This window comes from Primulina eburnea, chromosome 1 (assembly GCF_022965805.1).
Source record: "Primulina eburnea isolate SZY01 chromosome 1, ASM2296580v1, whole genome shotgun sequence".
NCBI classification, from domain to species: domain Eukaryota; kingdom Viridiplantae; phylum Streptophyta; class Magnoliopsida; order Lamiales; family Gesneriaceae; genus Primulina; species Primulina eburnea.
The window spans coordinates 8,803,505-8,820,379 of record NC_133101.1 but is presented as its reverse complement, the minus strand read 5'-3'; the positions used below and the strand labels follow the sequence as shown (position 1 = coordinate 8,820,379).

General features: G+C 30.2%; 1 protein-coding gene across 1 annotated transcript; it reads right to left on the bottom strand.

The window, feature by feature from the left end:
- Positions 1-558: 558 nt before the first annotated feature.
- On the bottom strand, positions 559-4,629 carry LOC140826374 (heat shock cognate 70 kDa protein-like). The gene is made up of 2 exons (XM_073188632.1): positions 4,259-4,629; positions 559-2,527 (listed from the first exon to the last, which is right to left on the bottom strand). Exons 1-2 carry the CDS (start codon positions 4,281-4,283, stop codon positions 846-848), a joined length of 1,707 nt encoding a protein of 568 aa, XP_073044733.1. The 5' UTR covers positions 4,284-4,629; the 3' UTR covers positions 559-845.
- Between the last annotated feature and the right edge of the window lie 12,246 nt (positions 4,630-16,875).

The window sequence follows — 16,875 nt, the reverse complement described above, 5'->3', positions numbered from 1 at the left end:
ATGCACTAGCCAGAATTTTACTTGGAACTGGTTTTACGCTGATTTTGACTTAATTTCTAACTCTAGCAGAAGATGTCTTCCAATGGAAAGCTTCCTTGCTGTCTTAGATCATTATATATGCGAAGATTTGATCAATTACCGAATCCTATAGACAAATATTTTCATTATCTTGTTTCCTCAAACCATTTCAAGAAACTACATTCCGAAACTATCCACGTCTGATTTATAAAATTTTTACATGCATAATATTATCAACCAAATGATTGACCCCTTTTTTTTTCATGTTTTTTAAACACGGGTTATACCAAAGTATTCTCTATTTTCATCTTTAGCACATCCCCCATCAACTGAATCTTCAAATTTATAATGAAATCATGATTGAACTATAGAAATTATTTTAAAATTGTGTTGCTCACTCCATGTTATTTGCGCTCATTTTACCAACGCCAATATGGTATCCATCAAGGAATGCAATGAATTCGAGAATATAATTTGGTTCAATTAATATTATATCTGTCTAGCAATTATATATACATTCATCCTATTTCAGATTCTCCCACACAATTATTATTTTAAATACAATTATTCATCACTTCCAATAATAATTCTATTATTATACGATATCACCAGTCCAATATAATGTTTTATGAAATTTGAAGATACAAAATCATTACCAAAAATTGAAATAGTAAATCATTTTTTTTTTTTTGCATCACAACCAGAAAAAATAAAAGCAAACATATAATACAGAGTACAATTCATCTGTTCAAAATCAAATTTCATAAAACTCATCAAAAAATAAACCAACCTTATAATATGTTACAATTGTTTATGGAATAAGAGAATTAATTAACTTCATCAATCTTTGGACCACTGCCACCCGAATACATATCGGCAATCATGGGATTGCAGATGTTCTCTAGCTCTTTCATTTTATTCTTAAACTGATCTTCTCCGCTGTCTCGGTTGTTTCCCAACCACTCGTTAGCGCGCTCAATCGCATTTTCAAACTTTCTCTTGTCTGAATATGTCAAGTTGAAAGCAAAATTGTCATCATTTTTAATTTTATTTCTCATGCTGTAGACATAATTTTCCAGAGCATTCTTGGCCTCAACTCTCCTTTTATGCTTCTCATCTTCTGCCTTAAATAACTTGGCTTCTCGCAGCATTCTCTCGATCTCTTCGGTAGATAACCTGCCTTTGTCATTGATGATTGTGATGTTTTTTTTATTTCCAGTTGTTTGATCTTCAGCAGAGACATTCAGAATCCCATTGGCGTCGACATCAAAGCAGATGGTTATTTTAGGGATGCCTCTTGGAGCTGGTGGGATGCCTGTGAGCTCGAATTTGCCCAACAAATTGTTATCCATGGTTCTCGCCCTTTCTCCCTCAAACACTTGGATGAGCGCGACGCTTTGGTTGTCAGCACATGTCATGAATTGTTCCTCCTTCTTGGTAGGAATAGCAGAGTTTCTTGGTATTATTACACTCATTACACCCCCTTCGACATGCACGCCAAGTGACAGTGGCGTGACATCGCATAATAGTATACCCTTAACCTCTGCATTGCCTTGGCCAGCTAATAATGCTGCTTGAATTGCTGCACCAGAAGCAACGGCCTCATCAGGATGAATGCTCCTACACAACTCCTTACCATTAAAATATTCTTTCAGCATTTGTTGGACCTTTGGAATTCTAGTGGATCCACCAACGAGCACCACGTCATCGATACTATTCTTGTCCATCTTAGCCTCATTCAAACACTCCTCAACATGTTTAAAGCATTTCTTGAACAAATCCATGTTAAGTTCCTCGAATTTTGCACGAGTTATTTCGTAGTCAAAATCGATCCCATCATACAAACAATTGATTGCGATGTTTGTTTCTGTTGCAGATGCTAGATTCCTCTTTGCCCTCTTACAAGATGTCCTCAGCCTTTTCAATGCTCTGGGATTGTCACTTATATCCTTCCTGTGTTTTCTCTTGAATTCTTGAACACAATGGTTAACCATTCTATCATCGAAATCCTCTCCTCCAAGGTGGGTGTCACCAGCAATGGCCTTAACGGTAAACATGCTATTCTCCATAGTGAGAAGAGACACATCAAAGGTGCCACCCCCGAGGTCGAAAATAAGCACATTACTCTTTCTACCAGAGCTATCAAACTTTTTGTCAAGACCATAAGCAATGGCTGCAGCAGTTGGTTCAACAACAATACGCAAGACATTAAGCCCAGCAATGGTTCCAGCATTCTTGGTTGCTTGCCTCTGGGAATCGTTGAAGTTGGCAGGTACTGTGATAACTGCCTTTTTCACTGTTGACCCAAGAAAAGCTTCCGCATTTTCTTTCATCTTGATGAGGATCATTGATGAAATCTCTTCGGCCACAAATTTTTTCTCTTCACCTTTGAAGGTAACCGTAATCATGGGTTTATCATCAGGGCCAGAAACGACCTTGAAAGGCCAGAGTTTCACATCCTTCTGGACCGAAGGGTCGCTAAATCTGCGACCGATCAACCTCTTAGCATCTGCAGAATGAATTGAGCAATGGAAAACAGCAAATGGTTCAACCCGAAGTAGAGCAAAACTCGGTCGTTATGTTCTTGGTGGAGAGATTATAATCAGGTAATTTTGACTTTTGATCAACCTAAACAAGCACACGACTCAGTTTGACGCGTCACATTAGAATCCCAATTTTATACCGAAACTGATAAGATATGAATCTAACGTACATATAAATATACAACTTCAATTATAAATTTTTTTATATAACTTCAATTATAAATTTTTTTATATGTAGTTCTTCCTTTAAGTTGGCCAATTAAATTATTAAGTTATCTTAAGAGGTGTTTTAGTAATTGATTGTTCATCTTAAATGAATTTGGACATTAATACACATTCCTCCTTATTTCTTAAATTTTATGCTAAAAATTTTATTTTTTACATTTTCTTGTTCATTTAAGTTAGCAAATTAAATTAATATGTCTTTCTAAGAGGTTTTTTTTTTGTGATTTATTGTACATCTTAGATAGATTTGGATATTAATTAACATTCTTCTTTATTTTCTAAATTTTATGTAAAAAAATTATTTATTTACATTTCTTAATCAATTTTTTTGATTCATTGTCCATCTTAGATATATTTAGACATTAATACACATTCTTTTTTTTCTTCTAAATTGTAAACTAAATTTATGATATAATCTTTTAAAAAATTTAATCAATATAATCTTTATAATAAATATGAATTATATTGATAATTTATTATCATTTGTTATATAATACAATTTTCCATATAAATTTTTTAATTGAGTATTACATATTATTTTATTTATATATGTTTTTTTACTATATATATTTATTTCAATTGTATTATGTTAAAATTTTATTTTTCTTAAATTATTAATCACCGATATTAATTTATATAAAATTAATTATCTATAATATGTATTCTAAAAAACATAGAAATTAAATAAAATCCGCAATGTGTTAAAAGTTAGCAAAAGCAAAAGTGATATTTACCTTAAGAACAAGTTTAATGATTTTATTTTAACATTATTATGATAATTTAGTAATTTAAGAGAATTTTATTTGACGTTTGTTTATGTGTACTCTATTTAAGTAAATTCTAGCTTTGATTTTGGTAAAATTCACTATTTTGTTAATTTTATTTTTATTGTTTTTTTCATTTTGAATGATATTTGAATGAAAAATATTTTTGCTGATTTATCATTTAAGAGAGCTGTATTATGTCGCGGATTGAAAAATGTCATATAAATAAGTAAATATATATGATTTATTGTCATGATACATATGTATTGTGTTTTGATATATTTAGATTGATAAATACTTATAAACAAGATGTTATTCAAACGACTTTAAATATTATCTAATTCTCGTGATTATATTTTTCATTATTAGTCACCTGCGTGCATCGCACGTGTACATTCCTAGTGTCATATAAATAAGTGAATATATATGATTTATTGTCATGATGTATTTTATGTATTGTGTTTTGATATATTTAGATTGATAAATATTTATAAACATGATGTTATTCAAACGACTTTAAACATTATCTAATTCTCGTGATTATATTTTTCATTATTAGTCACCTATATACATCACACATATGAAAAAAAAATACATCATCATAATTAGAAACATGAGCAAGTCAACGGCAGGAACCCAAAAAAAAAAACTCTAAAAAAGCGGATTGATCAATAAATTAAACTGTGAATGCTAATAGCAACATCTAACCAAAAATGGTGTTGGCTGGGTTCATGGCGGCAAGATTCTTGGCGGCATCGCCTATGAGACGTTCTACCGGGCTGAAAGCTACATAAGAAGGTGTCGTGCGGTCGCCCTGGTCATTGGGTATGATCTCAACACGATCATACCGCCAGACGGCTGCGCATGAATAAGTCGTGCCCAAATCGATTCCATCGCCGGAGCTTCAATGTTTTTTCTAGCCATTGTAGTCTTTGTTGATGAAAATGTTGGGAACACACGGTTTTTGTATAAAACTGGAGGAAATAGAAACACCAAGTCAATGTCAACGTCGAGTATGGTGATCATCAGACTGAGGTGTAGAAATGGCAATTTATTTACAAGTTGCAACGGTGAAAGAGACCACAAAATACCAAGTCTAAGTTTGTCTGTAATTTTATTATGATGATATCGATTTCCAAGTTGACATTAAAACAACCGATGCATAAAATATAAAAATGACTTTGATTAATATATATATCTAATTGGTTTCATAAATTATAAATAATGACTTTGATGTACTTAAAAAGCCACAAAACAGGAGTTGAACCGTCACTCGTACGTTTTCAGCAAACAGGAGTTTGCTGCAACAGCATCGATGCTGACTTTCAAATGTATATATTCATTGCAAAAATTTGAAAAACATGATCTGCAACCACTTTAATTTTAAGGATGGGAACTAATGTACCGCGCATCTACGAGATTCAAGAAACTATATTGGATTTATATCCATGGAAAGAGGATTAAGATAGGCAAGTCTCAAGCTGAGATCCCACAATTGCTGATCTTCGTAACTTCTTTGGACAGAGTGTTCCTTTCTCGTTTTGCCTCTTTAACAAGGTTCATAACCTAAAAGCAGAAAAGTGGTCACCATTTGTATTTCTTACAGTGAAAAATGCTATGTTTTCTTACATGCACGCACATTGATTGCGTCAAGTTTCACCACATTTAACTAGTGTTCTGATATTTGTCCTGCTTAAGTAGGCGAATGACCATGAAGTCTAACTCCTAAAAGTAAAAGTAAAAAATTTATATCATTTTTTTTCACATTTCAATAAACAGTATGGCTTCAACACATGCCAAGGGCGTGATTCTACCAACAGTAAATAGATGATGACGTACTACATGATGTCTTAAAAGAGTATATGCTTGTTGTGTAGGCACATTTTTCAGTATGAACTTCGACAAGGACACAAGGTGGCGGAAGCAAAATTTGCCTAAATTATGATCATGATTCGGAAGCTTAACCAGGCCATATTTACGCTATTTGAGTATACCTCCTGGTCAAACTCCTATAGTTTTAGAGGGAAGAATGGTACATAAAGACCACAAAACACATATATAGAACACATATGCTCTATTCCAAGAGCTAAAAACTTTGTCGGCCACTTGCATGATTAATCCAGCAGTTCTTAAGAATTAGGATGGGCCATCCAACAAATGTTAGCATATCTTGTTTAAGGTGCCGGAGAAAATCCTTTCACTTGTTATGAATTGCAAGTTTTTGCCGCAAATTTCAACATTAATCTAATCTATATATTATATTATTATATATTATATTATATTATATACTTATAAAAGTGTGGATGATGGAAAAGTTTTTCAATTGTGAACAAACATAATTACCCTTCACATGTTCACTTATTTAAATTATTAACTAGATAAATGCACGTGCGTTGCACGTTGAGAAATATAGATAATCTGTATATGATAACATTATTTAAATATGTTTAAATTATTTTTGAAAGAAGAATAATTTTTAATTGATAAATATTTAATTATTTGATTACAAATGAAATCATCACATTTTCTTGTCTTTGATTTGAAGACCTCCTGAAATGATTTTGCACCTGTCGGTTTTTTTTTAATCTTTTTAGCTCTTCTTTTGTACTCGGCAATTGGTTCGTCATCTTGAATCTCTATTTCATCTTCATCTTCATCTTCATGGATCTTCATGTTTCTGTTTATATCGAATTCATTTGATTTTTCTACCTTTGGTGGTACATTGCTTTGTTTAGTTGACTTGATAATCTTCCGAGACCTCCGTTTCTTGATATTGACATATGTTGTTGGATAATTGTCATGTATCTCAATAAGTTCTGCCACAATCTTTAACACTCCATCACGTTTTTCCACTGAATTATCCAACTTGAACAAGAATGTGTGGAGCTTGGAGCTTGGAGCTTGGTTGATTTAGCAAATCTTTATATGGCTTATTTGGTAAATTCTGTATTGCAAATTTTTATTGTTAGATGCAAAGTCTAAATATTCTATTTATGTAGATATAAAATCATTTGTTTGTTTTATCTTATACATACTCATGAATTTGAATGAAATCTTCAACCGAACATCCAACAAAAGATGTTGCAACTTTTCCAAATAATGTTATTCTTGCCGTCTCATTTCATCTTCAATTGTGATTGTTATTCTGTACATGTAACATAAACAAGTAAAGTAGTGATCATCTCTTTTTGTTATTGTGATCTAAAACTTGAGTTGGGTATTGGTATTTTTTATTACCTTGAAATGATGGTAATTGGATAGTTTATGCAATTGGCACAACTTGCTTTGTTGTTGATTTTTGTAGCAACTTGGAAACAATGATCACATGCTTCATACCATGGAGTAGCTTTATTTTCGATTTCCTTTATCATATTGTTTTATCCAATGAAATGTATAACTCACAAAGACGAAGCGTTAGAAATTTAGAAATATGTACCATGTTTATATTACTCTGGCGGTGTCACATAGTGAGTCAAGAATCATTGCAGTTGTATGCGTAGTTTGTAACTGTTGTGCATCTGTTTTCATTATTTCGATTTACACCACACATTAGTAATTTTTGCTGAAAAAAACATCTAGGGAAAGAAGAAAGAATGTTTTATGACATACTGAGAAAGATTTGCATTGTTAGATTGGAAAATACAACAATAGGATGTTCAGACTCAATGCGCTTCATCAATTGGCCTTTGTGTATTGCCAAGTCGTTCCACATAGTGATAGAAATAGTTTCCATTCTAAACAAGATAATTTATATGTTACAAATTTTAAGATATGCATGTTTATATATGTCAATTTTTTATTTAAATTTTACTACATGTTGAAAAGCATAACTTGTCTCTTTTGACCTTCTGTTTTATCTGGCCTGGTGAAATTGCTTAATGGCATGACTTTATTTAGTATACTGATCACATATGTACACATTTCACTGTTGTGCAACAATTTGATGAAAAGTTTTCTCAATGATTATATGGTATGTACTTGAAGGCTTGAAATTTGATCAACAACATGCCAATCAGATAAGAACGCATGTTTTGAAAAGAACATGATTTCCATGAACCGACAAAGATTATCGTAGGTAATTTCATTTCATTTATCGTGCCGCATAAAATGTTAATTTAACTGAATCATTCTTGATCTTAACACTTTGCTTTAAATATGATTTAATAAATATATATATGTTTAATGTTACTTAGTTGAACCTAATTTCAAATATCTCTAAAAAAAATGTGTTTGAATTATATCATACGGAAATTAGGACAGAGTATGTAGGACCGAGCGCTTGCTGTTTTACCAAAAGCTATAGTTAGTAGTAATGGCGCAACTCAAATATTTTAAACCGCACCGCTTCTCAAGCACCACGGTTCGGCCGCTCTACCAATCAGGGACAATTATTGCACCCAACAATCTCCCTCCCAAAAATTGCACTCCTTGCAATCAATGGGAATCGAACATGTGACCTAAGCTCTGATACCAATTGTAGGACCGAGCGCTTGCCGCTTTACCAAAAACTATAGCTAGTAGTAATGGTGCAACTCAAACCTTTTAAACCGCATAGCAGCTCAAGCACCACGGTTCGACCGCTCTACCAAGCAGGGACAATTATTGCACACAACATAGTAATACACAACATTTTTTATATTTAACACGTCTCTTTTTTTTTTCATCCATTATGTTTGTCTTAACTTTTTTGTTCAAAATTTGACGCATTTCGTAGACTATATGTATGAAAAACCAAGAAATTATATAATTCACAGAAATCATTAATTATTCTCTTCGTAGAACAGAAGACCCAAAATACGTGGCTTTGATTGGTGTACTCTCATACTTATTTTTATATAAACAACAAGACACATCATATAATATCAGAAAAATCAATTACCGCTAACAATACTAACCAAAACGAAAAAAAAAATCATAACACAAACAACCTCGATAAAAAAAAAAATGATAACTCAAAGTTTAAAAATAACTTATTTAGTACAATAACAAAGAAATTAAAGTATATACGAGCAATAAAAAACATACATCACTCTCAAATTAAATATTAACTCATATTATTCACAATTTGTATAAATTTTCCAATATTTTTTTTCAAATAAAGAGAAGACGCCTTATTAATGTCATCGTTTTATAGATATTCATTCCACTTCTTTAAAAAAACACAAATGAAAAATGGTGCCTTGAAATCATAATAAAACCATTTAGAAAAGCAGCCGTAAAAATATAATACAAAGTCACACAATTTTTCTTAAACCATAGAAAAATATTAGACTATTGACAAAATATATCTAGCAACAACAAAGCATGCGTTAACTTGTGATATAATTAAAATTTAGGATCATGCATAATCATTGAATTAGAACAAAATCGCATGCCAAAAATCTACTGGATATTATATATTTTAATAATTTATCCATATTTGTCGTTCACCAGAGGACTCTTAGACCTACCGAATTTTGAAGTTCACCTATTATTTTCATAATAAGTAATATAAGCAAGAATATAAAAACTCAAATTAAAATGCCTTCTATCAATCTAAGGATACAAAATTGATTAGAGAATATAATAATATCGTAAAAAATTTAAATATTGATTTATAGACAGAAGTTTGGAAATACATTTGCTCCAATAAATAAAAAATATTATCTCTTGATATTTGAGACATAAGGTAAAAACGAAGAAATATTTCAATTTTTTTAATATTTTCTAAGTCATTTCAAACTAAGTAATCTAAGCAAACAGAAAACATGCATTATGTGTTTAAAAATTAACAAAATATCTCAACAATAAAAAATTGAAAATAACTATTTTTGTTGGATATTTGATTTTGTTTTCTCTTTTCTTTGTGCAAACAAACAAATCACATAAACAATCCAAACACAATTATATGATCAATACAAATGATATATAACAATCAAACATGTTAACGCTAGGGTAAAAAAACTCCTCTCATTGCAAGAACACAAAATGATCAAATGAAGCATATTATTTAGTAATATTTATTTAGTAGCATTTATAAAAAAAAATTGACTAAATAACTTAAAAATAGTGTTTGAAATCACTTACAGACAAATATTTCTCTCAATCACATATCTCTATTGACACATAAAGAGTTTGAAAATATTTTTATTCTAAATGGGAGAAAGAAAATTTGTATGACATTAATATTTATTAATAATTTATTTTTATTCAATCCGACTCATCTCCCCTTGTCTTCCTATTATTATTTGATGACAATATATAAATATAAGTAATTGAAATTAAATTTAAAAGTAAATTAAAATAATAATTAGTTTGATTGAGTTAAATACACTATTAATGATCTTATTAAACTAAGATAAAAAAATGACTTAAATAACATCATTAACATGACAAATTGTAAAACAAAAAAATAATATAATAGTAAGCTCACAAATGAAAGTCATAAATTTAATAGATTAATAGATAATATATTATTTAGTAATATGTATTTAGCATCATATATTGAAAATTGATTAAATAACTTAAATGTTTGCAATGAAATCACTTACATACAAACATTTTCTCTCAATCACGTATTTTTGTTGATACATAAATAATCTAAATATATCCACATTCTAAATAGGAAAAAATGTTTTATATGACCTGAATATTTATTAATAATTTAATTTTATTCAATCACACTCATCTCTATTCGTCTTCCCATTATTACCTTAATGTTCGTAATACTAAAAATTTATTTAAATTTATAATATTATGATAGTGATTTTCTATGAATTTGATGAGAAAGAAAACATGTATTAATGATTATTATTAAATGAAGATAATGATATTTATGTAAATTCATAGTTCACATTCATATATTTATATTAGTATAGATAGATTAACAATTTATTCAAATTTATAACATTATGATAGTGATTTTTTGTGAATTTGATGTTAATGTAAATATTAAAATAAATAATTTTAAATTTAAAAATAAAAATAAAATAATATTATTATTAAATGAATAGATGAAAAACAAAAAATAAACATGTATTTATGATAATGATTTTCTTGAAAAAATGAGTGAAATAGTAATAAATAATAATTTGTCAATGGATTAATAATAATTAACTAATTACATAAATGGAAGACAAAGTGTCATTAGAGTACAATTTTAGTGAGGATAATAGAGGAAATTCACAATTCAATCTGTATATTTGTATAGATATAGATTATTACCTGAATGTTCGTAATACTAAAAATTTATTTAAATTTATAACATTATGATAGTGATTTTCTATTAATTTGATGAGAAAGAAAACATGTATTAATGATTATTATTAAATGAAGATAATGATATTTATGTAAATTCACAGTTCACATTCATATATTTATATTAGTATAGATAGATTAACAATTTATTCAAATTTATAACATTATGATAGTGATTTTTTGTGAATTTGATGTTAATGTAAATATTAAAATAAATAATTTTAAATTTAAAAATAAAAATAAAATAATATTATTATTAAATGAATAGATGAAAAACAAAAAATAAACATGTATTTATGATAATGATTTTCTTGAAAAAATGAGTGAAATAGTAATAAATAATAATTTGTCAATGGATTAATAATAATTAACTAATTACATAAATGGAAGACAAAGTGTCATTAGAGTACAATTTTAGTGAGGATAATAGAGGAAATTCACAATTCAATCTGTATATTTGTATAGATATAGATTATTACCTGAATGTTCGTAATACTAAAAATTTATTTAAATTTATAACATTATGATAGTGATTTTCTATTAATTTGATGAGAAAGAAAACATGTATTAATGATTATTATTAAATGAAGATAATGATATTTATGTAAATTCACAGTTCACATTCATATATTTATATTAGTATAGATAGATTAACAATTTATTTAAATTTATAACATTATGATAGTGATATTTTGTGAATTTGATGTTAATGTAAATATTAAAATAAATAATTTTAAATTTAAAATAAAATATAATAATTATTATTATTAAATGAATAGATGAAAAACATACAAAAAATAAACATATATTTATGATAATGATTTTCCTGAAAAAGTGAGTGAAAGAGTAATAAATAATAATTAGTCAATGGATTAATAATAATTAACTAATTACATAAATGGAAGACAAAGTGTCGTTAGAGTACAATTTTAGTGAGGATAATAGAGAAAATTCATAATTCAATCTGTATATTTATATAGATATAGATTAAATGAATAGATGAAAAACAAAAAAAAAATAAACATGTATTTATGATAATGATTTTCTTGAAAAAGTGAGTGAAAGAGTAATAAATAATAATTAGTCAATGGATTAATAATAATTAACTAATTACATAAATGGAAGACAAAGTATCATTAGAGTACAATTTTAGTGAGGATAATAGCGGAAATTCACAATTCAATCTGTATATTTATCTAGATAATATAGATTATTTAAATTTATAACATTATGATAGTGATATTTTGTGAATTTGATGTCAATGTAAATATTAAAATAAATAATTTTAAATTTAAAATAAAAATATAATAATAATTATTATTAAATGAATAGATGAAAAACAAACAAAAAATAAACATATATTTATGATAATGATTTTCCTGAAAAAGTGAGTGAAAGAGTAATAAATAATAATTAGTCAATAGATTAATAATAATTAACTAATTACATAAATGGAAGAAAAAGTGTCGTTAGAGTACAATTTTAGTGAGGATAATAGAGGAAATTCATAATTCAATCTGTATATTTATATAGCTATAGATTAAATGAATAGATGAAAAACAAACAAAAAATAAACATGTATTTATGATAATGATTTTCTTGAAAAAGTGAGTGAAAGAGTAATAAATAATAATTAGTCAATGGATTAATAATAATTAACTAATTACATAAATGGAAGACAAAGTATCATTAGAGTACAATTTTAGTGAGGATAATAGCGGAAATTCACAATTCAATCTATATATTTATATAGATAATATAGATTATTTAAATTTATAACATTATGATAGTGATATTTTGTGAATTTGATGTCAATGTAAATATTAAAATAAATAATTTTAAATTTAAAATAAAAATATAATAATTATTATTATTAAATGAATAGATGAAAAACAAACAAAAAATAAACATATATTTATGATAATGATTTTCCTGAAAAAGTGAGTGAAAGAGTAATAAATAATAATTAGTCAATGAATTAATAATAATTAACTAATTACATAAATGGAAGACAAAGTGTCGTTAGAGTACAATTTTAGTGAGGATAATAGAGGAAATTCATAATTCAATCTGTATATTTATATAGCTATAGATTAAATGAATAGATGAAAAACAAACAAAAAATAAACATGTATTTATGATAATGATTTTCTTGAAAAAGTGATTGAAAGAGTAATAAATAATAATTAGTCAATGAATTAATAATAATTAACTAATTACATAAATGGAAGACAAAGTGTCTTTAGAGTACAATTTTAGTGAGGAAAATAGAGGAAATTCACAATTCAATATGTATATTTATATTGATATAGATTATATCTATTTACCTATAAAAGTGTGCATCACTAATTTGTTTTCCAATTGTGAATTATATACCTATAATTAAAAGTGTGGATGATAGAAAAGTTTTTCAATTGTGAACGGACATAATTCCCTTCACATATTCAATTATTAAAATTATTAGTTATATACTTATATCTATTTACATATAAAAGTGTGCATCACTCATTTGTTTTCCAATTGTGAAAAGATACAAATGTCTTCTTTATTAACATGAATTCAAAAAATCATATAAGGATATATATAAATATATATATAAATTGTAGGAAATGCTAATAAATTATCATTACAACATACATTGGTTGTAGTTGTGGGGACCCGAACGCTAATCATGTTCTTAATCGTTATTGGGACTAAATCAATTATAATAATCAGGGTCTAATTTTTTTTTAAAAATGCGGAAGGTAATGGAATCAAATTCCTATACATATCAGTATAAAAGTATAAATCTGATAAAATATACAATCATACATACTCAGGTTCAACAACTACTATCAAGTGTTTAAACCCTATCTCTAGTCCAAGTCCGGTATCACCACTCTAATCTCGATCTGTCTTCATCTCTGTGACCCTGTACCTGTCCCACCTGTTGTCATGCACACATACAAACAAGACAACAGCCGGATAACTCCGGTGAGATATAAATATCCTAGTATAAACAATGTAGTAAATGCAATCATATAAAACATATACCAAAGCATAAACAAACATCAAACATGTATCTAATCTGATTACATGAATCAATGACTCGTGATCTATTCTTATCTTATATCAAATCTAGGGATCCCAATCTAATTTAGACTTTGGTATGCTTATCGAGTGTCTGAGATAGACGTCGATCTACATCTAAGGCTCTTCGATACACCGTAAGTCTAGAGTCTTATCGGTTCTGAGAAAGACTCGGCGGTTCTGCCCTAGCTAGACTGATCTGCCCTAGACTCGGACTCTGACTCTGTTCTAAGTCAACACATTAACATATCAATCTGATAATCTGCAAATATCAATGCAATAAAATAAAGTATGTGATTTAGGGAAACTCAAGTCAAACCTAACTCGAGTTGTGCAATCCCGAATCAACATTTATTTATACCTTTCTTGCTGTCGATCTGATACAATCAAAGTCTTGATTCAAAGTCTGTCACTGTTCAATCTGGCAATGACAATACCAATATTCTGTATCAATATTCTAATCCAATCACAACATCTCTGTTTTATCAAATTCTGACAGTATAACAGTACAATCTTGCGATACTGATAATACTATATCAGTCTATATCAATTCCAAACGTTTACAATCAACCACCATACAGATCTGATATCACATCTCAGTCAATTTCATTCTGAAAATCATAACAATTCCATCTTCAGTCCGTTTCTTAATCTGACTTCGATTCTATACTGTCTAACATGCCAAGAACAACATATATGACGTGTATTCAATTCCAACAACATCATAATTTCAAAGCATGTCAAAACGTAGTAAAACTTACGTCCAGTTGTAGCCTGCGTTGATAGGAACACAGTATCGAAGTCAGATTTAAATTTGGACGGACGGATTGAAATATAAAGGCGTAAGGATTTCCGGAGGAAATTCTCGAGCTTCTTTCTTTTTGATTTCTAGATTTCCGGAGGAAATTCTCGAGCTTCTTTCTTTTTGATTTCTACTGAATTCTGATGAAATGCAACTTATATACATCCCATTGCATGTACGGCGACGTGGCATATTTTTTTTACATTTCGGTCGGCGCTCGAGCGGTGCTAAACTACCGCTCGAGCGCGGCAGTCTCTGTCCAAGAAATTTTAAGTCGCACCCTTGGCGCTCGGGCGGTCAAAAACTACCGCCCGAGCGCCAACTCTTCTGCCCGCAACGTAACTTTGATGAACACTAGCGCTCGGGCGGTCAAAAACTACCGCTCGGGCGCCAGACTCTCTTTTCCCAAGTTATGCCATTCGTATACTTGGCTCAATCTTGTCTCGTAATAGCCCTTTAATAATCACATCAATTCAATTTCAATAATCTTCGCTTAACGTGATATAAAATCTAGGGCATTACATTTCTCCCCCCCCCTAAGATACGATTTTGTCCTCGAAATCACAGGCATTTCATTCGTATCACTAAGAAGTATATACAAAACTGTATAAGAAATTTACATCATCGAAATAACTCTGGGAACTCTTGTCTCATATCTGATTCTGTTTCCCAGGTTGCTTCTTCTACACCATGACGAGTCCATTGCACTTTCACAAGTGGAATCATTTTCGTTCTGAGCTGTTTTTCTTTGCGATCAATAATCTGAATCGGTTTTTCAACATAGCTCAGAGATTCATCAAGCTCGGCCTCGTCTGGTTGTATAGCATGTGAAGCATCAGGAAGGTATTTCCTTAGTAACGATACATGAAAGACATCATGTATCCCAGATAATGAAGGTGGTAAAGCGAGTCGATAGGCACGATCTCCTATCTTCTCGAGAATCTCATAAGGCCCGATGTATCGTGGAGACAGTTTCCCTTTCTTGCCAAATCTGACAACTCCTCTGAAAGGTGAAATCTTTAAGAAAACTCGGTCTCCTGCCTCAAATACCAACGGTCTACGTCGAACATTGGCATATTTGTCATGTCTGTCTTGCGCTGCCTTCATCCTCTTTCGAATGAGCTTCACTTTTTCTGTCATATCTCTGATCATATCAGGTCCAATCTCAGGCACTTCAGAGATATCATCCCAATAGAGAGGGGATCTGCACTTCTTTCCGTACAACGCTTCAAATGGTGCCATCTCAATACTCGTCTGATAGCTGTTGTTGTACGAAAACTCACAAAGAGGCAATGTATCTTGCCAATTAGTGCCAAAATCTAGCACTACTGCTCTCAGCATATCTTCCAGTGTCTGGATAGTCCGCTCTAACTGTCCGTCGGTCTGTGGATGATATGCGGTACTCAGGTGTAACTTCGTACCGAGAGCCTGCTGTAAACTCTGCCAGAAATGCGAAGTAAATCGAGGATCACGATCTGATACAATCGACTTCGGCACTCCATGCAATCTGACCACTTCTCTGACATAGATCTCTGCCATCTGGTCAAATCTGTACGTCATCTTGTACGGAATAAAACATGCGGATTTGGTCAATCTCTCAATCACGACCCAAATCGCATCATAACCTTTGGAGGAACGCGGCAACTGCGTCACGAAATCCATAGAAATATGATCCCATTTCCATTCAGGAATGGACAAACTCTGTAATAACCCTCCTGGTTTCTTTCTTTCTGCTTTCACCTGCTGGCAATTCAGACATTTGGAAACAAATTCGGCGATGTCAGTCTTCATTTGTTTCCACCAGAACTGTCTTTTCAAATCGTTATACATCTTTCTGCCACCAGGATGAATACTGAATCGACTGTTGTGCGCTTCTGACAATATCTGTCGTCTCAAATCTGAAACATTCGGCACAACCAGACGATTATTCACATACAAGACGTTATCACGTACTTGATACTCCGATCGATGTCCTGCTCTAACCATCGATATTGATTTCTGTACATTCTGATCAACTTTCTGAGCTGCCTTAATTCTCATAATCAGCTCTGGTTCTATTTACACCGTATAAAGTCTCAACGGTTTATAATCTGTTTCAAATTTTAATCCAGACAAACAGCGGTCTTCTATCAAATTTGAAACACCAATCGTCGATAAGGATAAAGAACATACCTTTCGACTCATTGCATCAGCTGCTGCATTAGACTTTCCTGGATAG

What these genes read in the sequence shown, in the direction of transcription:
- LOC140826374 (XM_073188632.1), bottom strand. Translation starts at nt 4,283, where the DNA reads ATGAACCCAGCCAACACCATTTTTG. An exon ending in CCCAGCCAACACCATTTTTG is followed by an intron (nt 2,528 to 4,258) that starts GTTAGATGTTGC and finishes TTCATTCTGCAG; the next exon opens with ATGCTAAGAGGTTGATCGGT.